This window comes from Hemibagrus wyckioides, linkage group LG19 (genome assembly GCF_019097595.1).
Source record: "Hemibagrus wyckioides isolate EC202008001 linkage group LG19, SWU_Hwy_1.0, whole genome shotgun sequence".
Classification (NCBI taxonomy): domain Eukaryota; kingdom Metazoa; phylum Chordata; class Actinopteri; order Siluriformes; family Bagridae; genus Hemibagrus; species Hemibagrus wyckioides.
Window position 1 is genome coordinate 14,676,450 of NC_080728.1, and position 23,956 is coordinate 14,700,405.

At 37.6% G+C, this 23,956-nt stretch overlaps 2 protein-coding genes and 1 non-coding gene across 10 annotated transcripts in view; all 3 read left to right on the forward strand.

The window, feature by feature from the left end:
• The window catches only part of pcloa (piccolo presynaptic cytomatrix protein a), a 58,023-nt gene extending 42,108 nt beyond the window's left edge, over positions 1 to 15,915 (forward strand). For 3 of the 8 annotated variants that reach the window (XM_058417503.1, XM_058417504.1, XM_058417507.1), the window contains 10 exons: positions 49 to 75; positions 438 to 531; positions 2,476 to 2,547; positions 2,639 to 2,876; positions 3,904 to 4,092; positions 8,205 to 8,346; positions 8,562 to 8,617; positions 10,272 to 10,406; positions 10,909 to 11,054; positions 12,491 to 15,915. In XM_058417503.1, the coding sequence (XP_058273486.1) occupies positions 49 to 75; positions 438 to 531; positions 2,476 to 2,547; positions 2,639 to 2,876; positions 3,904 to 4,092; positions 8,205 to 8,346; positions 8,562 to 8,617; positions 10,272 to 10,406; positions 10,909 to 11,054; positions 12,491 to 12,634 (1,243 nt within the window). In that variant the 3' untranslated portion in view covers positions 12,635 to 15,915. Of the gene's footprint in view, positions 1 to 48; positions 76 to 437; positions 532 to 2,475; positions 2,548 to 2,638; positions 2,877 to 3,903; positions 4,125 to 8,204; positions 8,347 to 8,561; positions 8,618 to 10,271; positions 10,407 to 10,908; positions 11,055 to 12,490 lie in introns of those variants that run through there. The other 5 variants (XM_058417506.1, XM_058417508.1, XM_058417509.1 and 2 more) reach the window with 5 other exon arrangements.
• Positions 15,916 to 18,890: 2,975 nt separating this feature from the next.
• Positions 18,891 to 22,888, forward strand: ankrd16 (ankyrin repeat domain 16). Its single transcript, XM_058416599.1, has 7 exons — positions 18,891 to 19,350; positions 20,273 to 20,493; positions 20,922 to 20,964; positions 21,355 to 21,463; positions 21,555 to 21,716; positions 21,847 to 21,925; positions 22,628 to 22,888. The coding sequence occupies exons 1-7, from the start codon at positions 19,016 to 19,018 to the stop codon at positions 22,789 to 22,791; spliced, it is 1,113 nt and encodes a 370-aa protein (XP_058272582.1). The 5' UTR covers positions 18,891 to 19,015; the 3' UTR covers positions 22,792 to 22,888.
• trnay-gua (transfer RNA tyrosine (anticodon GUA)) lies at positions 19,759 to 19,845 on the forward strand. The gene is given in 2 exon segments: positions 19,759 to 19,795; positions 19,810 to 19,845. It is a non-coding gene; the product is annotated as a tRNA-Tyr (tRNA).
• Positions 22,889 to 23,956: the final 1,068 nt, after the last annotated feature.

The window sequence follows — 23,956 nt, forward strand, 5'->3', positions numbered from 1 at the left end:
CGCCTTATGGATTGTTGTCTGTTTCTGCTGCATGCTGGATCCCCACAGTCAGGTCATGGTTGTGCAGAATGCCAGGTATGTTTTTCTGTCCTACAGTACCATCAGATCTTCACTCACGCTCATATCACTATAGATACAGCAAATCTGAATGGCTCAAAAAAAGCCTTTGATTTGTTCAACCTAACGTTGCTTTTCTTTTCGTGGTTGTGTTCTTTTCTTTTCAAGATCATTAGACTTCTGCTCTTTTTCATATTTTCATAAATGTCACTGTAAACGAAGTATAGGTCACTGTAGGCCTATACTGTGCCTTGGGCTGTGTGCAACTCATTGTTCATTGATGTGAGGTGTTGTAGTCCAAATGTAAATGTAACACATAGTTGTTTGGTGCTTGATTTGAACCCTGGAGTGACCCCTTGTGGTGTGTGATCTGGTTGCAGCGCTGAGAACAAAAGAAGATCCAAACATGCCCAGAAGAGCTTGAACCCTGAGTGGAATCAAACGGTTATCTACAAGAACATCCATCTGGAACAGGTGAACCAGTCACTGTATTGCAGGACTGAAGGATTTTTTTTTTCGTATTGTGGATACCTTAGTTCCTCAACAACAATTTATTAAGAGGAGTTACTGTTGGACCGTTCTAGCTATCTAAAACATGTTTACAGTGCGTTATAACTGTATTTCTGACATTATATTACATCCACTATACAGTGTTGTGCTTCCATTTTCATGAGACATTTATTCAACAATCATGGAACGAGTTTCCAGTGTCAGTGCTTTATAATGGTCAATATATTTTCTACCTCAGAACAGAGGAGTTTGCATTTTCTTCCATTTCTTTTCTTTTTTTTCCATAACATGACAATATGCTGTTTTTTATATTATTATATTCAAATGAAAAAATAACTGGAAATAATTTGAATGCCTGTTCTATGACATTAAGTGCAACTATAAACAGATTTTAAAAAAAAAAAAAAAAAAAGCATAACATTTTTGTATTATAAAAATTTAGAAATTGTAATCACCCTCAAGTCACTGTGGTATAGGAATATAACACAGTTTGTCACATGCTGTTAAAGGATATATAAATAAACTGTAACTCTGCTCTGTGTCTGGCCACATCGCACCACACCAGCATGGATTATTTACCTATAACAGCATGGTGTGTTGTGTTGTTCCTTAGTGCAATTAAGTGCAAGCTTTGCATGCAGTTAATATAGGTAAAGGAACTGTATGAAGCTTAATGTAGAGCATACTTTTACTCCTTCCTCCTAAAATAATATTCGCTTAATAATGTTAAATCTGAGTATTGAATAATAAGCTCTGGGGTTCGGAAATGTAAATAAGTCGAAGAGAGGAATCGAAGTGTTTGGTAGCTTTTAAAAATAAATAAATAAATAAATAAAAAGGATACAAGACACTCAAATCTGACTCAAAAAGGGAAGCAATCACTTTTTGTGAGAATCACAACTACAGAGAGATCTCAATTAGAAAAAAAAACAGCTCTTCAGAGAGAATCGGAGGCTTTGGTGTGAACAGGGACCGGTCTCCAGGCTCCCAGAAGTGCTTTAGCTTAATTAAGACCAGAGCTCCTTCAGTTTCCTCAGCTTTTGGAGGCGAATAATGACAGCCCCAACTGATGTAGTGCCACTGGACTGCTGAGGCAAGGCAAAGAGGTATTAATTGAGAGACAACAGAAGGTAGAGAGGTGTGCAGAGTTGATCTGGACCTCTGAGCTGTATTGCTAGTTGTGCTGTTAGTGATTGATACTTTTATTTGTTATTCATTTCTTGCCAGAAATGTTTACAGGGTATATAGTTGACAGTGAAGATGGGAATTCTGTGGGATGCGATATATAGTGAGCAGGAGGTTTTTGTATTTTCATGCAGATTTCTCAAACAGAGAAAGACCATTTTTCATTATTATGTGTTTAAAGCGTTCATTCATTCATTCATCCTTAGTTGCCGTCTGGTCAGGATCATATTGCTAAGGGGTTTTATATTACATATTATACAAACATAAATGTGTACACATGTCCATTTGATTGATTAATTATTATTATTATTATTATTATTATTATTATTATTATTATATAATATATGATTATTATTATTATTATTAACTTGTGTGATGTAGATGGGGCTGTCAGAGCTATAATTCACAGACTATGCTAACAGTGTTGATATTTCTACCTCTGAATTTTTCGGTGTTTTCTTGTGCTTTCAGGGGCATATTGGATAGTTTATGTTTAATTTTAGGAAGTCCTTCAGTTTTAGGTCGCACTTACTCTGTGTTTAAATTCGCCCACAGATACATATATAGATATTTGGAGCAGAAACAGACTGTGGCATTGTATTATACCTCTACAAGTATTATAATGTCATATGACACATTTTTAAACATATTTAAACTAATGAGATAAATGTATTCAGTAAATAAAGCTGATGCTCTCTGTTCTGTGTGTATGCATGTATTTAGCTGAGGAAGAAGACATTAGAGGTCAGTGTATGGGACTATGACAAATGCTCCTCCAATGATTTCCTGGGAGAGGTAGGAAATCAGCCATTTTATACACACACACATACACACACACACATACATATGCACCCAAGCTCAACCTAGGTTCTGTTGCATGCTGTAGGTGCTGATAGACCTGTCCAACACTGCTCAGCTGGATAATGTGCCCCGCTGGCTGCCTCTGAAAGAGCAGTGTGAAGGAGAGCACCATCGGCGCTCACACTCAGGCCAGGGACGCCAACACTCATCCAAAACGACCAGCGGGCACTCCCCCAAAACATCTGGGCACAGCAATCAGGACTCACCTAAATCCTCTGTCATCAAGAGTCGCAGCCATGGCATCTTCCCTGATCCTGCCAAGGGTATGTTCAGCTCAGTATTCATCCTCAACGCTGGATTCCTGCTCTTTCCTGGCTGTCTTCCTTTTGTGTTCCTCATCATCTTTACCACTTAGATTTGATCTCTCTATTTTGCTGTCCTTGCTATTCTTGTTCTTCTGTCCTTGTCCTCTGTCCTTCCATTCCCTGTTTCAACCTGTGCCCAGCCTATATAATTCACTCATCATAGCTTTGGCTCCATACTCTTTCCATATACACAGTAAATCCCCAGTGCTGAATTAAAGAAGTAGTCAGGGACTTTAAAAGCCACACCCCTGAAAAATACATTAGAATATTAAGGCAAGTGGTGGACCTTTCTGAGTTGACAACAAAGTGCCTGCCATCATTGTCCTGATTAGTTGGATAGAGAAGGCCTACATCATTTACCTTATATATATGTATACCGCAGCATTTTCATTTGATGTGTTGGAAAATGGTGATTAATTTTCTATGACAGAAGCTCTGACATTAGTGCTAGTCAAATCACATCTATATATTTATCTGCTTATTTAATAGAATGGTATCACATCTTTAGTAACAACTCGCATATGGGTTTATCACATGGACTCTAAATGTTAATCTAAGGATAGATTTTAAAATGTGCTGTTATTTATCAAACATAAACAAAATTAGATTCTATTGACAAATTGATGATCCCCATTAAAAACCTTGCAATGTTTAAACCAGTCCAGTTGCACATGAACACTGTGAGGTAGATTCAACACTGTGGATTTCACTGTTCATGAGTTTAGCTCATAATACCACAACGCTCTCCAGCTCTCCATCTTAGCCTTCCCATACACGGTGAGACCGAACAAAAATCACTCACTAAACTGAAGTCACTAAACATTAAGCATCACATTAACTATATAAATATATTTAATATAAAATATCAATATACAGTATTAAATACATAATACATTCGAAATGGTAGCTCGAAATCAGACATTCTTCAGGCAAGTTGAGGAAAGCAGAAAACAGGAAGCTCAGCATCGTATTTTGGTTGTTTTAGATACACAGGTTCCCACTATTGAGAAATCTCACAGTAGCCCCAGCACGTCGAAGCCGTCTCCCTCAGAGGGCCAAGCCCGCTCCCATGGAACCCCGCGCGCTCACGGCAAAAGTGGCGCATCTCGGGCACACCCTGACGACACCATGGCAACAGCTGAAGCTGCCAGTGAACAGCATCGCCTCCAACCAAGTAAACGACGCAAATAAAGCCCCTCCAGCACGGCTGCCTTCACACTCATCTGCTCTTTCTTCTGTTCCTTTTAATTTGCTACCTGTTTTTTTGTTATTTGTTTCATATATATATATACATATATATATATATATATATATATATATAAAAACATTTTAGATTCTCTCTCCCTTGTTCTGGTCCCCTTGTGGTCACAGTCTGTTCACCTCACTGCTTCCTCTCCTGTATGTTCTGCCCTGTGTGTTGGAGACACTTCGCTACTCTGCACACATACACACTTGCACGCTGGCTAGCACTAGAGCCAATATATTTACTAAATAAAATATTTAAAGCTGTAGTGTACCTTTAATGATCAATTTTAGAGAAGTGACACTAAATAAAATATCATCATTAAAAAAGTAGTACCATTATAATCCATGTTCAAGGTCTAATTTACCCAGAGCAATAAAAGAAATGAAGAGTGTCCTTTAAAAAAATGACAACATTAATGAAATAAATTTTTAAAAAAAAACAGATTAATTTAAGCATTTCAACGCTCACTAGCTAGCAGGTGAACAAGTTGCTTACTAAACTACTGGGGGTCAGACTGTCAATCACTGCGGGGGGATCTGATCCAGTTAGTCAAGTCCCCTGTATCCTGGGGTATCTGCATGTGCAGAGCTGTTTGCTACAGTTACTAAGTCACAAAAATAGCTGGGTTCAGCCCTATTATTGTCCAATTAGCTTCAGCCACAGCAGCAACAGGACCTTCCTCACCAGCAATAAGGGAGTTTTCTTCGCCGCCAACTGATCCCAGACTTCTGCTGACTCCTTCATTTTCCGATCCTTTCCTTTTCATTGTCCCACCGGGTCGTGTCCCAAATGACCCAGCTTTTTTCTGCTGTCCTTTGCACCAACGAGCCAGCTGTGCATGTGGCCTCCGCCCTGCAACCACCCTGCCTACCCTCTCTATCCGCCTCCTACTCTCCCTGTGGCTATTGTCAGCCCACAATGCAACTCAGTGGACGCGCTATGCCCCCTACCTGCCCCCTCAGCCAGGGAAGGCACACACTGTGGCTGCATGTGACTATAAAGTACAGTAAAAAGCTGGTGGTTTCCATGTTGTACAGAGTTCATACTCTGAGTCTCCATCTCGTTGCCCTTTCCCTAACTTCCCTTGAACCTTTCCTCGTCCCTTTTCCTCCAATGTTTTGGGTTTTTTACATGACCTCAACCCCCAACCTTACCCAGCCCAAACTGGCTGCCTCTCCATGAGGCAACACAGGCACAGCGTAGCAGGTGTGCTCACCATACAGACAGCCCTGTCCAACACACCTGGCAATGAGATCACTGACGTCCGTCACCTGACCCTCCGAAAAGCCATGTCGGAAGAAAGGCCTCAGCGGGATAGAGGTGAGAGAGAAAGAGAGAGAGAGAGGATGCTGGATTACTAACGCACATCTACAGAGAGATGAAGAGGGCTAGACATGCAGATAATTCATGCAGCGAGATTCAGTCTTGTACCACACTCCATCAACCTGCTTCACTAAAACCAGATGAATAAAAAAATGTATTAGCTTGTCATGTGACCCAACCTCTGCTAACACACTATTTATGTTAGTCCCTGGTGTTAGTGAAGCACATGGAGCCAGGGTTAAGGAGTGTGTTTAAAGAAGGCTGTGTGCATGAATTATGTGTCGAGACAAACAAACAAAAAAATCATGCATTTCACGCCACACCATCACTCATCACTCAAAAGCAAGGTACAACAGCACTGTAAGACTTAATAAAGAAACTAAAATGCACATTTTCCCAAACAAAATTAACATCCATTAAATAGATTTAAACACATCATACCAGAATTAGCCTAATACGATTATCTAGGCTACACACACACAAGTAGCTAATACACTTACTAATGAATGATTTCTTCTTTGTGTAAATGCTTCTGCTGCTGTTCTGTGCAGTCTGCTTTGTATATCTGTGTTCTTCCGAGATTTCTGTCAATGGATGGTGTCTTATATGCTGCTCACATGTAGTCCGTAGTGCATTTTAAATGTGTGTATGTACACCACTGCTAAAAGTGTGGAATCCTTCGCGATACTGTTGAATAATATGCGATAGGTGTGTCAATCCATTCTCTGTAACAGCAGCTCGGACAGTAGTGTAATTCACTCACAGGATGCGTTAATGCACTCGTTCTAATATGTTTTTAGATTCTATTAGATTAGATTTCATTATTCATTTGTTGTCTTGCTTTCTTCATGATAGAAGAAACGAAAGGCAGGTGAGGGAACGAATGTTTTTAGCTGCTAAAACGTAAATGATAACAGTAAAAGAAAAAAAAGGTATGATAGTAAGATAAAATGCAACGGTTGGCAGATTGCTGTTAGTATTGTGTCAGTATAGCATTTTTTCTTTAACAGCACAACCCTAAATAATTCTATTCCTTAACTAATAAAATCATTTTTACAATAATGACCATGTAAACGACTCATCTTGCTCGACCATGTAAAGGATTAACCTAATAACAAAAGGTATCTTAGATTTGTAACTAATTGTTTCAAGTGCTAAAGAATACAGAATATTGTGTTATATATTACATTTTATGTATTTTCTAAAACAATACTGAAGGTACAACTGTTTTCAGCTATTATAACTTAAGTGACAGCAAATGGATCAAAATGACAATGAGATGTTCTTTATAAGGGGAAGAAGAAGAAGTGCAATCATCAGTAGGTTGCCATGGCATAATCAGAAATAACACTCAGAGTCAGACAGTGATTATTTCCTTGTGACTGCAAGGTCCTGGCTTAGCCTCTGGATATTAATATCGCAGTGCTGTCTACAGCTGTCACGATCATTAGGACACACCTGCAGTTCTATTTATCGTTCTATACACAAATAACGATTCTTTAAGACTTTCTCTGTACAAGTTAGTTGCATCATAATCTTAACTATATATACAGTATATATTTGCTGATGTTCATACTCATACATTGCTGGAAAGCTCCTGGTTATACAATTGCACTTGACTATGTAGTGTACAGCTACAGGAAAGACAATATTACTATTGGTGTCATCCAGATGAGGATGGCTTCCCTTCTGAGTCTGCTTCCTCTCAAGGTTTCTTCTTTACACCGATCAAGCATAACATTATGAGCACTGAGAGGTGAAGTGATGATCTCCTCATCATGGCACCTGTTAGTGGGTGGGATATATTAGGCATCAAGTGAACAATTTGTCCTCAAAGTTGATGTGTTAGAAGCAGGAAAAATGGACAAATGTAAGGATTTGAGCGAGTTTGACAAGGGCCAAATTGTGATGGCTAGACGACTGGATCAGAGCGTCTCTAAAACTGCAGCTCTTGTGGGGTGTTCCCGGTGTGCAGTGGTCAGTATCTATCAAAAGTGGTCCAAGGAAGGAACAGGGTCATTGGCGGCCAAGGCTCATTGATGCACGTGGGGAGCGAAGGCTGGCCCATGTGATCCGAGCCAACGAACGAGCTACTGTTGCTCAAATTGCTAAGAAAGGTTCTGATAGAAAGGTGTCAGAATACACAGTGCATTGCGTTTTGTTGCGTATGGGGCTGCATAGCTGCAGACCAGTCAGGGTGCCCAGGTGGTCATAATGTTATGCCTGCTCTGTGTAAATCATCTCAGGGAGTTTTTTTCGTTTTTTCACTGTCGCTTCTGGCTTACTTATTAGGGGTAAATATACATTTAAGTTTTAAGCTTTATCATTTTTATTCTGAATTTTGATTTGAATTGAATGCAATTGAAAGTATTAATGGCAAACAATTTTAGCAGTAGTGTATGTGTTTGTGTGTGCACGCCCGTGGCTGTCAGGTCACTCACACTGCATGCAACATACAGTACAGCGCAAGAGTCTTAAATACAGTAAACATTATTTATCCACGTCTCATTTCGTTCAAGATCTTTTGCACAGTACTGTAGTTGTCAGGAGCATGTAGACAGAATGTGTAGCAGATCTTTTAGGCCATGCTTGTTTCCTTTTCTAAACATGTTTTAATTCCTTTGCTGCTGGGTAAAAGAAGTCTTTAGGCCAGTGGTAGCTCTCCGCTTTAAAAGACAGGATAATAGTCTAACTCACATAGTACACTTTCGAAACAGCGTCCCGCAGCCATAGATCTGCTGATGCTCCTGTTACTGCAGCCTCACTGGACAGCGGTCTGAGTGGCAGCGCCTTCAGCCTATTGGAAGAAGAAGGAGAGACTAACGGAGTGGACAGCGCCATCTTCCAGGTTCCGAGATTGTACGTTTGCAATTTTATTCTCATTTCACTTAAACAGCAGTGCCTAGAATATAAATTTGATCATATACAAAACATGAATAAATGTACTGTATTTTTAGACAAAATGCAAAAATGTGTGTGTTTAAACTATAATACTAGGAGTTCGCATTTTGATCAGATACTTTCAGTATAATTTGTGTAGCAAAATGATTGTCATGTTTCTCTTTTTTAACTAGCGGAAAGATTCCAAATGGAACTGACGTCGTGAAGTCAATACACGGAGAAACTGAGGGTAAGCGTGTGTGTGTTTGGATGCTTGTGTGTGTATGTGTGTTTACACTGTAATGACAGAACGGCGTCATATTGTGTATTGTGTCACAATAGATGTGAATTAGTGAATAGATTTCAATTTAAATCTTCATCCAGATTTCTGTAAAGCTACTTTGTGACAGTGTCCATTGTTAAATTCATTGAATTTATTGACGATCTTCTTTCGTTGGTTAAATGAATTCTTGAAATGTTGGTATTTTGGTCAGGATCACTGATTATAGCATTCCCTTTAAGTAAGTAAATATAAGTTATTTATAATAACAGCAATATGTTATGGATCATCAAATAAGGATAAAACATTTAACTATTTAAATGTACATTATCCATCTATAGTAAAATTCTACTAATACTAAAGAGTTTCGGTCGCTGATGCTTACTTGGACATTCGATATAAACCCACAAACTATACATTTAATAAAATCACATTTTCAATACAGTCGTGAGTGTGAATAGGTAGATGGTGTGTGTGGGTGGATCATGCAGACACACTGTCTATTTTCATCTGAGCACCGATGACATTTCAGGTGCTGAATTGTTCAAGCATTTTCACACAACACAACACAACTTGTGCCGATTCTAACAGATAGATTACTGTGGAATGCATGTCATGTATATTTTGTGTGTCAGGGATTTGTAGGGTGGATGAGAAGTGCAGATTATGAAACTGTGAAAACGAGAAATAAAAGCATAAACTGAGGATACAAGACAGAAACATACAGCTATGAGCAATACTGTGACACAACAAATGAGAAGTACAAGCTTGACAACCAAACACTGAAAATTTGTGTGTTATTTTTTTACAAATATGTAAAAAAATAAAGTACGTGTAAAGATGACAGATTTGTGATAACACTGCTTCCCCTTAGGTGCTTTAATTGGTGGATTGTTTCTTAACACTCCAGATTTCTCCTTATAACGATTACTCTGTATACTATGTGTGGTCACTCAATCACTCTGTATACTATGTGTGGTCACTCAATCACTCTGTATACTATGTGTGGTCACTCAATCACTCTGTATACTATGTGTGGTCACTCAATCACTCTGTATACTATGTGTGGTCACTCAGTCACTCTGTATACTATGTGTGGTCACTCAATCACTCTGTATACTATGTGTGGTCACTCAATCACTCTGTATACTATGTGTGGTCACTCAATCACTCTGTATACTATGTGTGGTCACTCAATCACTCTGTATACTATGTGTGGTCACTCAATCACTCTGTATACTATGTGTGGTCACTCAATCACTCTGTATACTATGTGTGGTCACTCAATCACTCTGTATACTATGTGTGGTCACTCAATCACTCTGTATACTATGTGTGGTCACTCAATCACTCTGTATACTATGTGTGGTCACTCAATCACTCTGTATACTATGTGTGGTCACTCAATCACTCTGTATACTATGTGTGGTCACTCAATCACTCTGTATACTATGTGTGGTCACTCAATCACTCTGTATACTATGTGTGGTCACTCAATCACTCTGTATACTATGTGTGGTCAACACTCACAATAACTTGGAAGACTTTCCGCACATATTCCACTCTGAAAATGACTAAATATTATTATTATTACATGCCAGATGTATCATATGTGTGTGTTTAGGTAAAACCCAGGTCATGGGGGAGATAAAGATCGCTCTGAAGAAGGAGATGAAGACCGAGGGAGAACAACTGGTACTGGAGATCCTTCAGTGCAGAAACATCACGTACAAATTTAAGACTCCTGACCACCTGCCAGGTATCTTGATGATCGTGATTAGCAGATTGTTAAACTCACATTATTACAGCACTTGCACGGCAATCATTTAAGCAAGAGATTCATTCAAATAGATGGAATGGAATTGTCTCTTCGTCCCTGCTAACTTCTCTTTCTTTCTCTATTCGCTCATTTCTTGCATCTTTTTTTCTTTATATCTGCTTACCTCGCATTATTGTTATTTTTTGTCATTTATTCCTCACAGTATTGCTGCATTTCTCATATTATTAACCCTCTTTCTTTTTCTTACTTTCTACTTGTTTACTCTTTCTGCGTTTTTTGCAATCTCTCTGTTTGAAGAGATGAATGAATTCAGGGACACCGAAAGAAAAGAGGAATAAAAAAATCCTCTTTTCTTTCTGTGTCCCTTACTTTATTCTTTTTAGCAGGCACGTAATTCTTAATTTTTAAGCACACACACACACAGACACACACACACTCACACACTGCTGCTGCTCCTCACTGCTCTTGTGTTTTTGAACAGACATGTACGTCAAGCTCTATGTGGTGAACATAGCCACACAGAAAAGGATCATTAAGAAGAAAACTCGGGTGTGCCGTCATGACCGCGAGCCGTCCTTCAACGAAACTTTCCGTTTCTGCATGAACCCCACTGGACATTCCATTCAGGTGAAGTACACATTTAGTCAACAGAGTCCTCACATTCATTACATGCTACAGAGACAGGCACAGTCCAAGTGGCTTGATTGGCTCTGAGTCAGCAAATTAAGTTTCCACTCTAGGTACGTTGCTAATTTAAAGCACTTTAGGCCACCACAGGGGTTTTGTTATGACCAGCTGCTCACAACCTCATTCTGTTCAGGTCAAAATGACCTATTAAAATTTATTACTGAGCAAAGTCCAATATGGGAATTTATATGTTAGGGTCAAATGATCTAAATACAAAAGCTAATTTATATTATAGAGATTGTGTTCATTCATATGAATCAGTGGGGGATTTCTTAAACACTTTAATTGATATTAACAAACCAGGAGCTTCAGCTTTAATAAAATAGAAAATGTTTGAAAAGTAAAAGGGATGTTAATACATTTGTTTTAATGTGAATGAAAGCTACCTGCAAGGTGACCAAGTGCATAGTGGTATATTTACAATAAATTATGGATAGATATACAGTTATGGGGTTGATATATACAGGGCGTGTGGAAGATTCAAGTACAGGGGTGCAGTAGTTATTATAAATAGGATACACACCAATCAGGCATAGCACTATGACCACCTGGGCATCCTGACTGGTCTGTGGCTATGCAGACCCATTACGCAACAAACTGTGATGCACTGTGTATTCTGACACCTTTCTATCAGAACCAGCATTAACTTCTTCAGCAATTTGAGCAACAGTAGCTCGTCTGTTGGATCGGATCACACGGGCCAGCCTTCACTCCCCACATGCATGAATGATCCTTGGCCGCCCATGACCCTGTCGCCGGTTCACCACTGTTCCTTCTTTGGACCGCTTTTGATAGATACTGACCACTGCAGACCGGGAACACCCCACAAGAGCTGCAGTTTTGGAGATGCTCTGATCCAGTGGTCTAGCCATGGGTCTAAGGCCTAAGGAGGAGTGGCCGGGTGTTCATTTTACTGCGAGTTGTTTACTGTATATAACTGTTTACAGTATGTGACAAACTCTTGAATCGTGAATTAAGTGCTCAAATTACAACATTTTATCCTGCAGATATCCTCTTTTTAGTTCCTGCTAATTATTAAAATTAAGATACGGGTGTATTAAAATAATTAGTTATCCTGTTCAGGATGTAGCCTGCTTTGTGCCCTGGGATAGTCTCCAGATTTCCCGCTGACACAGTAAGATGTAGAGAATGAGAAATTGGATGCTAATACAGTAATACAGTTTCACTGATTGCAAAGATTTACTGACGAGACAAAACGTTAATATTAGAGGAGTATGAGGCACACATTGATGACACTGGATCGCAGTTGAAAGTAGTTTCAGGGACGTGTTCTACCTTCTTGGCTATTGATCACTATAGTAGTGAAGAGAATTCAAGGTCCTTACCAGTTCTACATATCTTTTTTTTATATACAGCTATTCCTGGTATCAAATGGGGGCAAGTTTGTGAAGAAGACTCTGATCGGTGAGGCCTACGTGTGGCTGGACAAGGTGGACCTGAGGAAGAGAGTGGTCAGCTGGCACAAACTGCTGGCCACCACAGCCCAGATCCAGTCCTAGAGGAAGCAGAACTGTAGTTTAACACACACACACACACACTCTCTCTCTCTCTCTCTCTCTACAGGCTGTAGAGAAGTTACTACACTGAAAAACTTAGTCCCATGTGTTTGAGGGATTATGCTAATCTGCATTGGGGTGAGGTGGGGAACAAGGAGCAGGAAGTGTGTCCTGCATCTACACCGATGTGCATGGGGTTAACGGTATAGCCTTAAGTAGGAAGTAGAGCAAACCAGGATAAAGGGTTGTGTAAGTGTTGAGCTGATTTCCATACATCTGTACACACACACAAATGCACACAAACATACTCTGACACAAGGCTCACTCACCTGTGTGTGTGTGTATGTGTGAGCACATATATTTGTATCAACATAAATAGTCACCGGTCCACAAAAGACAGGATGGGAATGAATATGTTATGTTCATTCTTCTTACATTGCACACTTTTTTTTTTGGACATCTCACTGCCAAGTTCAGGTTTTGGAGCTCCTCACACAGAGAAATTATGTATCAATAAACTTTAACTATCACTCTTAGAAGGATTTATTTATGATCGTTTGCAGAAGGTAGATGAAAGCTATTATATTATTTTTGTATGATAGATTTGAGTCATTATTAGAGTCACCTTTATCACTCTGTTCTCTCTCTCTCTCTCTCTCTCTCTCTCTCTCTCTCAGATGTTATAATTTGTTGGAAGAAGAGATCATATTAGTGGATTTAAACTATATTTTGAAATATTTTATAGATATAAATAGCTGAAATCTGATTTACGTGGTGTTGTAGAAATATGTTTGGCTGGTATCTACTCATATTTCCTTGCACAGAAATAGCACTGATACCCTCGTGACATTCAATCTGACTTTGATTGAGGTAGACCTCTCTTTTAGAAATGAACCGTTCTGTTGAGACGAGACGATTCTGGATGAATGATTATCTACCAGAGAAACTTCTTTGGCTTCATAAAATTCTAAGGAGAATCAGACAGATCAGCCTTCTAATTGGCTCCTCTCTTTATTTCTATAGGTGAATGTTGCCATAGGATGTTACAAACATTCAGGTTAAAAAAAAAAACAACAAAACAAAACAAAAAAACATTCTTCTAGATGTTTTGCACTTTGTCTCTAGCATGTCTTGAATGTAATGTTCCATAGTGTAAGACTATTTAGAGACAGATTTCCCAAATTCCCAGTCGAGTGTTGCCATGCTTGTTCCTATTACCTCATTTCCTTAAATAGTCACTTAATCAAAATTCCCAGACTGAATGTGGTGAGCTATCTTAAAATAGAGAGCTTAGGCACAATGTTTAGGTTGGTTGTTTTAAAGGTCTAAGGGGGAAAAAAATCATGCTAGGTCTACTGGGTTCTGTAAAGCACAGCAACGGGTCTGCATTATTGGGGATTTTTAGTTATTAGTCTGTTTAACTGGTCTTTTGCAAGGAATCCAAATGTCAATAACTCAAGTCAATAAATAATAGTAATTCGAATCCAACAATTGAATTGAATGAATCTTATATAATTATTATAAAAATGCATTGTGAGTGGATTTAAAAGCTGCCTGGTTTCTAATGATCAATTATATTATTAATATAATATTATTCAAGACATTTAAATAACAAGCCTAATATTACATACTTCATAAAATGAATCTGTACCGAAAGGATCAGCTTGGAATGTGCTCACATAAGTCGAGTCAAGATAAGGACTTGGGTGTATTTTTTATTTCTTTTCTTTTCTTTTCTTTTTTTTTTTTTTACTGCATATCAAACAACTCAGTGTCTTTTATAATTTTCCGAAAAACTCTGTTGCCATACTCTCTGTACGCAAACGTGTGCGCTTGCATAATGTGCCATGTGTAAGGTATTTTGTTGTTTTGTTTTCAACTGTCTTGATCAGTGGATGCCATAGTCATTATAGTCATTAACCTGGATATATCAAAACCAGACTCATCAGTTCATTTGGTACAGGAATACAAATATGAAGGCCTGGTCACGGGGAACTTTTAATCTGTGCCATACTTTGGCCATATCCACAGGATGTAAGCAATTCTATGCAACCTAAATGCATCTGGTATATCAACTATTTATGTGTCAGAGAAAGCATTATGAATAAGAACTCTTTTTTATATTTTTCTATGCTTTTATGTATGCTTTTCTTTTTTGGTTTGTTTTTATTTTTTAATTTAAAGGCCTGATTACTCAAACTTTTATGGCTATGAGATTTATGTTATGTTATGCTGCACTAACTATGAAGATAATACATCAAACCTTTACACTACCTTTACCCTCATCCAAGAGCTAGATTCCAAGAAAGATCGGATGTATATACATTAACATAAATATCGACGTGTCTCGTGATGGGTGATGTACATTGTGTGTTTACAAAAGGTCTCGTGAGCCCCGTTCCCATTTAAACCTAGCCGCATCAATTAGCTGAGTTTATCGCCCACGTCAAGATTTTTTTAGAACGTTCATGTACAAACATATGCACCAACTGCTCCTATGAAAAGTAGTCCATGCGTATGTTTTCTCTATTCGAATATTAATATCCATATCTAATCACGCTCCTGCTTTCAAGATACAGTGCATGTTTTCTCCACTTCACCACTGGCATAGTAAAAAAAAAAGTAAAAAAAAAAGAAAAAGAAAAAAGTATTTCTTATCCTGTAAATAAAACAAAGCTTTCTTTTATACACATAGGATCTTTTTTGGTTAATTTTCCAGTTCAGTACAGAGCATGTGTGAAAGCAAACAGTGGAGTGTGAGAGAGACACTCTTGAGCACATGCCCTACGTGGAAGGATAATCTCCACGCTTTGCCTATGACCAACCCGACCCAACCTGCACAACAGACACAGAATTAAACTGTGATGAGAAACTTGACCCTGTTCACGCTGGTAGTATCAGGACACCTGTGATGTACTCACTTTGGATGTTGCATGTTTTGTTGGTGATTTGTTCATACTATTTTTGTGTCCAGATTCTGCTCTACGAAAAGAAAGACAATGAGACTAATGGGGTGTGGTGTGGTGGTGGGGGGGGGGGGATAACTGAAATTATTATCTAAGGATGTATGCTGACTGTACAAAGATATGCTTGTATAATCTGTCTGGTTTTCCACTCAATGTAAACTGAAAAACAAACAAACAAACAAAAAAAAAAGATCTAATGTCATGGTTTTTTGTGGTTGTACACAAACGGTATTGATAAATTATGCAAATTGTGCTGTACAAAAGGCTGTTGCCCTAAATAGTCTAAATATTAAATAATATATGTAAAATTCTCACAGAGATTGAGTCTTGTTTAAAACACTTATTGAAATGACACGCTCTTGTTATATTATTCAATTTGTATTTTAAAATTTCAAGTTATATTAGATGGATGGATGGATGGATGGATGGATGGATGGATGGATGGATGGATGGATGGTGTGTGGTCCCAAGTTAACTTAACTCATGTCCATTTCCGCTTACCTTCAGTTTCTCGGGTTTCCTCCCACCTCTTCAAAACATGCTGGTAGGTGCTCTGGCTACATTATATTGCTCCTGGATGTAAATGTTTGTGTAAAGTGTTTTGCAATAGACTAGCATACCATCTAGTCCATTCTAGTACCATTCTAGTCCATTCTAGTACCATTCCTTGCTCATGGCCAGTATCCTGGATCTCCTGGATGACCACCTGACCAGGATTAAACTGGTAATGAAGAAGAAGATGAAGAAGAAGGAAAAGGAAAAGAAGAAGAACATATATATATATATATATATATATATATGTGTGTGTGTGTGTGTGTGTGTGTGTGTGTGTGTGCACTGTGGGAATGGTTCTGTGTGTGCAGATTTTGTGGTAAATCTGCAAAATCTTAACAATCTGAGCAAGATAAATAAAAGTATTCTAATGAGTTATATTAATTATATAAAATTAATAACAGCTGTATGATCAGGGGCATTCCTAGGATTTGAAAAAATCATGGGCTGAGCCTGAAACATCAGGGGCTAATTTGGGAGAGGGGGTAAGCAAGAATAACACATTTTGTAAGAGCAATTTTTATGTAAAATTGTTTAATAATAAATACAAATGAAGAGTATGCAACTTTAGAAATTTTTATTCAATCTTTTTTCTGACTCCTCCCACCATTTCAGAGTCTTGCTACTAAAAAAGTTCATTAAAAGTTCATTAAATTCATTACATTTTCTCTCACACAGCTATGCCATGCAATATTATCTTTTTTACAGCGTGTGTGTGAAGCAGTGCCGTGTAGATCCTTTTTTATTATTATTATTATCATTTTACAATAATCTATATTATACTTGCACCTCTTATTTCATTCCTCATTTATGCTGGCACGACTGTATGTATTATTCTTTATTTATAATTTTTTTTACAGCCTCTCTTCTCTTCCCTTATTGTTCTCTCATCTCTCATCTGTCTTGCTGCTTGTATCTTGTCCACTTCATGCTCTTGGTGACTTTTCTGTCCTGTTACTTTGAGGGTGGAATCATCAGAGAATATCTCTGAGACTTGACTTGAGCAAAACAGTCAATTCCCGTACTAGTATTTCTAGTGCTGAGAATTCCTTTATCAATAGGCAGAACAGCCGAATGATGGAGTCTGTTCTGGTCCATTGTTCACCTAAGTCCTGTCTGTATTTTAACTTAAATACTGCATTAGTTGAATAATAGAAAGTCATGATGTTCAGACTGTGACGTCTTAGAGCTTTAACAGTTTATATTTTATTTAGATCTAACTTTAGGCTTATTTCTTTTAAGGCATTTGTACGTCTTGGGTATGGAATAATATTCAGAAGGGTCCTATATGTCAGGGGTTTTCAGAATCCAGAGACAGTGGGCGTCCCTTTTGACACAACATACATTTGTTATCAGACTTTTATCAGCTGTGTTAACATTAAATATTAAAAGTTAGGCTATAATCTGAATAATAAGATTGTTTCGGGGTTTTTTCAGTTTTTTTTTATTGCTGTCGCGCTCAAGGGCTGTAAGGTATTGTAGTCACGTGGTGTGTGAGTGTGTAACGGCGCAGATCGATAGGTGTGACATTAAAATATCGCGAGAGCGGTTCTAGAGCATACTCAAGCTGCGTGTGTGTGTGTGACTATATATGATATATATGACGGAACGATGGCCTGGTTCAGCCGGCCAATCACAGCTCACCCTGCACATCTTTCTCGGCAAATCACATCCGCCCGTTCTATCTTTCTCCATCTTTCTTCCCCAATCCCTGTGCTGAAAAGATGGACAGACAAAGATGGCCACGCCCATAGCGAGCCAATCGAATCTCTCGCGTTTTATATATGGTCAAAAGGACAATAAAAGCTTCTTGAATTGATTTGAATGTACTATTCTTTGTTTAATCATTATTAATAGGTTTGGGGATGTTATTTATAATATTTATATATATATATATATATATATATATATATATATATATATATATATATATATATATATATATATATATATATATATATAGATTTATATACATATATATTTACATATATATTTAATCATATAAATATTGATAGTTTTTTTGTTTATAGATTTCTATACTTTGTTACTATTTTATAATAATTTATCACTTATTAAGTTAAAGTTAAGTTGTCTTTATTTGTCACGTATACATTACTGCACAGTGAAATTCTTTCCTCACATAGCCCATCTGTTGAGGGTTGGGGTCAGAGCACAGGGACAGCCTTCATGCAGCACCCTTGGAGCAGGGTGGTTTGGGGGCCTTGCTCAAAGGTCCAGCGGTTGCAGCTTGGCAGTACTGGGGATTGAATCCCAATCTTACGGTCAGCGAATTATGTATATTGTTATGGTGTGTGTCTTGTGCTATATTATTCTTATCTTTGTAAAAAAAAAAAAAATACAATATTTCTAGCAGCAGGTATGTACTGAGAAGCCATATTTTGCATATAATTAAATAATCGAAATCAACCAACTACACTGGAGTTAAAACTTATTTTGACAGCAGGAATGTTTCTGTAGACAAAAAGTTGCCATTTCAGTTGTCTGAGATGGGATTCGAACCGAGTCCGTCTTGATGGGAGGGGGACTTTAATTTTTTGTGATTTTTGGCACTTAAAAAAAAAAAAAAAAAAAAAACAGGCGCATATAAATCACACGTGGCATTCTGTCTCTCCTTTACTTTCTTCATTTCTTTCTTTTCTTCTCCTTTTTTTTTCTCTTTTTCCCTTCTTCCCCACCTTTAGCTCAGAGAACATTTCTATTCTCAGGTCAATTCCGTTCATTATTCAGCCATATTGGTTTACTTTGAAAAGAAATCTGCGGCCATTTTCACTCCACCATGAGGCGGTTGCTGCTTGCTTCACAACAAAAATATTAAAATCCAAGAAGAAAACACTTTTGTTTTAAAATGGCTGACGAAAACACATTTAAACTCTTAATCAAGTTGACTCAGGACGGGCAGCTGTGCAAGCTTAAAAAGCAAATAGAGGAAACGAGCGAAATTAAACAGTCTTTAAATGCACATTTTGGGAAATCTGGAGACACTCTGTTGCATTATGCTGCCCGGCATGGACATTTAGATATTGTGAAGTATTTTGTTGAGGACTTGAACATGGACATCGAGCTGCACAATAATGATTATAAGCGAGCTTTACACGAAGCTTCTTCCATGAGTCACGAGCAGTGTGTTCGCTATCTTATCGATAAAGGAGCAAAAACCGACTGTTTAAAGAAGGCAGACTGGTAAGTTATACGTTATAGTAATTTTCCGAAGTTGATTAAACCTTTTTTCCTGCATTGCTTTTCGTGTACTAATGATGGAAATCCTAGCTGATTTCAGTGAGTCAGATCATTTGACTCAGCTCATCAATAGAATCGACTCTCCGAGCTCCGTTTTCAAACCGGACAAAATGTGAGATATAATTGGTGTCATTATTCTTTTTCGACTAACTATGGCAACGATTTTGATTTAAAAAAAAAGAGTTTTCCATAAAAACATTGTAATTAAATTACACCACAAAATGAATGGAAATGCCTATATGTACCAAACGCTGAATCATTTAGAAGAACCGGCTCAAAGAATCGAGTCATTGAATACGACACAGCGGTATTTACTGTGGTATGTGGGTAGTCCAGGCTTACCCATCATGCCCTTCGATAGCTCAGTTGGTAGAGCGGAGGACTGTAGCGGTTATAGCTGATATCCTTAGGTCGCTGGTTCGAATCCGGCTCGAAGGAGGCGATGTTTTTCTCTAATGAAATTATTTATCTTTCTTATTCGGGTCACCGCTAAAAAATCCCAACACTCTTGCGTTCCAAATTACGTCTTTGTAAACATTTTCATCAGCACCAATCACTAATATTTCCTTTTTTTTTTATCTTATTAAAAAGAGAACAAAAGAGACTGGTCAGGGAAGGACTGTTTTTAAGCTGCCATAACATAATAGGAACTTGTTTTGTGGCCTTTTCACAACATTAGATGTAACTATAAACTGCCAGAAGTGTAATGTGTCGTTTAATAAATATTAATTGTAATTGCTGGTAATTGCAAATAGTTTTGGTATAAGAGGAATAAAACACTTTGACATGGAGTTAATCAGTGAAATAATCAATTTCCACAAACACAAACATCTGTTTTACAAAAGAAAAAATAAAATTCTTTCAGGACTCCCCTTATGATGGCCTGCACACGCCATAACCTTGAAGTTATCCAGATGCTTCTGGACCATGGCGCTGACCCGACTCTGCAGAATAAAGATGGCTGGAACTCGTTCCACATTGCATGTCGAGAAGGCGATCCAGCCGTGATTGAGCATCTTCTGTATGCCAGCCCGGACGTGTGGAGGACAGAGAGCAAGACACGCCGGACTCCTCTACATACCGCCGGTATTGCAGCAGTGGCTGTGTGGCACATACAGAACCACAAATAATCCATTTGAACTGAGAACTAAAGCATAGATTTAGATCACTATTAATATAATTAACAACCATGTGCTCATGATTACAATATTATAAAATAAGTATCTACAAGATCTTGTGACACCATGGCAAATGAGATAAACTTGCACAATAATTTTTAATGGCTTATTCTAACAATTAGCTATTGAAAAATAAACTACCGTCATTTATTTTAATGGAAAGCTGACGTAACACCCGAGTATAATGATTTAGGGTTCTCATTTTTTCTGAGATAAAACAAGAGATTTCATTCACGTAACTACCACTACACTAGTACTGTATAATAGTTGGGTAATAAATGTAACACTCAACTTTTTTTTTTTTTGCCTAATTTTAATTCCCTGCTTGTGTTCCAGCTCTTCATGGATGTCTAGAAGTTGTCAAGATTCTTCTTGAGAGGTCAGTAGCTGGTATTGTATATTCTGTGGGAAATATTTTGAGGCTGCACAATTTGAACAAATGACTATGTAGTGATAAAACTGCTGAATTTTGAGAAGACCATATCTAAGGAATAAAACACAACAAGATAGTGTGTTACCAGTAACTCTGCTTAACCCCTGTTATCACTTACGTTATAGCAGATATAAGTAGTCATTGTTTTTTATCTCATCTGAAGTTAATAGGTCAGAGTCGCGTCTTGTTAATGTTACCAAGAAAATGCACATTTTACATTTACTTCAAATCCTGTATGTAATATACACGTGGGTTTTGTGTGGATGTATTCAATTCGTAGCTCCTTATACTGTGTAATAAAACAGTAATGAAAAACAAAGTTCTTTTGTCATCCAGATGTGATTATAAGCCTGATGAGAAGGACAGCTGTGGAGTTACGCCATTCATGGACGCTGTGAGAAATGGACATCTGAGTGTAGCCAAGCTGCTGCTGGAGGAACACAAAGTAAAAGACAACATGACTGGTCAGTTTAGCTGAGCTTTAATTGCCGAATAAAAATATAGTTAATTGTGTGTGTGTGTGTGTTTCAAAACAGGCCTGTCCAACTGCTAAAGATATTCTGGGAGCGCAGCCAATACACCAGGCCTCTGTAACAGCCCAGGAAGAGGCACTGCGTTTCCTCGTACATGAGCTTAACATTGACGTGAACGTGAGAGCCACAGCATTGGAGCTTACAGCTCTTCATTACGCTGCTAAGGTAAACATCTTTTTGATCGATTTCTAAAATAACGCACAAATCTCCATTTGAAATCTCTGCAGTGTCTAATGGTAAGTCTTATCGTGCATTGCTATTGAAAAGTCCCCCTCGGGTCTGGTGTATTTTTCAGGAAGGACACACCAACACCATTAAAACCCTGCTGCAGTTAGGGGCTGATCTTCATGCCAGGGATAAGAAAGGGCGGTCAGGTAAGAAGTTTTCACACCTAGACTGTTTGGTTGAATATGCAGTTTGATCTTTTGTGTCATTGAATCTTTTTTGATTCCGTTTGGTTGATCAAATTGCATGTTTTCAAGAACACCAGATGTTTTCCCTCCACATTGTATTGGTTTTCTGTTTTTGTTTTTGTTTTTTACATTTTTCTTCTTCCATGTATTTGTTCCTGTTTTGCTGCCAAATTGGGGTTTGGGTTGGATTTGTTTGTGTATCATGTACACGTGCATAATATATTTTTCACTTTCTCTTTCTTAATTTTAATTTCTAGCATTTATTCTGTTCTTCTCCTCCACTCCTATAGTGTGGTTGTAAAAGATTTAACAAATTTGGTGGACTTCTTATTGGTTTTAGAGTAGTTTTCTCACTGGTTGTCATGCAAATGCATTTTTATTAGAGGAAGGTATTTACTAGAATAGTACACAGGGTAACTACCAGTTAATAACATGACAACATTGCTAAAAGTCATTTGGCCAAGTAGCGTATAATGATAAACAATATGTTGAATCCCACAAACTTTCATTTGGTTTTGTAAATAAATCAGATCATTTCAGATGGTTTGCCAGAAAATTTATACACAGGCTGGAATACAAATATCTTAACTGTTTTTAAAAAAAATCTACAAACTGGTTAATGGTGGACTTTTATATCAGTGTCTCTCATTCTGTAATTTCCAGCTTTACACATGGCGTGCATCGGCCAGCATGCGATCACAGCGAGGACACTGTTGCAGCTCGGACTCACAGACACAGAGGACAGCGCGGGAACTACAGCTAGACAACATGCCAAGAAACCAGATATCACCAGAGTATTTGAGACGCCTGAGGAGCCAGAGCCTTAACAAACTATCCAAATAAATGGTATTAAATTATAATATTAAAACAAATCAGTGTGTAAATGAATTTGAAATAAATCAAGTGCTTCTCTGTGGAAATGTACACTCATTTTGTGTGTGGTTTGTTAACTATTATTAAAAATGACCTTCTTTTTCTATTTTGGGTTGAAGTAAAAGGCAGTGATGCTTTCCTGAGTTTAAGCAGTTCTAAGTTATTTCAGAGAAAGCCTTTCAAAGAAAGATTTACTGATGATAATGCAGAATAAAATATAAGCAGAGATACATTTACAGCTTTTGGCAGACGCCCTTATCCAGAGTGACTTACATTTTATCTCATTTTATACAACTGATACTGCAATTGAGGGTTAAAGGCCTTGATCAAGGGCCCAGCATTGGCCAGCTTGGAGGACCTGGGATTTGAACCTTCCAATCAGTAATCCAACATCTTAAGCACTAAGCTACTATATACTGTAAACCCTAAGCCATACTTAGTTTCTCTCTCTACCTACACACTTAAAGCCTCAAATCTTCTAATCGAACTGAATGAAAACTCAAAAGTACAGCACTTTTACAAGCTACCATAAAGCAAAACCTGTGCAAATTTAGATTATAAATTATGGAATTATAAAAATTATAAAAAATGGATCCGATGCCTAGGATAATTAGATATTATAAAACAGTATAACAGTACTGTATAGCAGAAGATGGCATACTGTCCTTTTGATTAAGCAGTTTAGATTAGAAAACACTCCAATACGTTATAATATTTTTTTATCAAATGTTTTTGGTCACGTACAGAGTCATACACTGTACCACATGCAGTGAAATGTGTTTTTATGACTGTCTGTTTTATTAAAAATATTATGAAATAGAATAGCTTAAAAGGGGGGATTTAAAAAAAATACAGTAGAATACAATGAGAGAGTAGAATAGTAGAAAAAATAGTAGAAAAAAAATACAGTAGAATACAATAAGAAAGTAGAATAGCAAATCAAATAAATTGTCATTAGCTGTACAGTCAAAAAATAAATAGACAATATATACATATATATACATGCAGCATATGAAATGGTAAAGTTACTGGTGAAATATGGATGTATGAATATATGATGACTGTTATGAATAACTGTAATGAATAAAGTGCATATGTGTAGTTATGTGCATTTTTGTG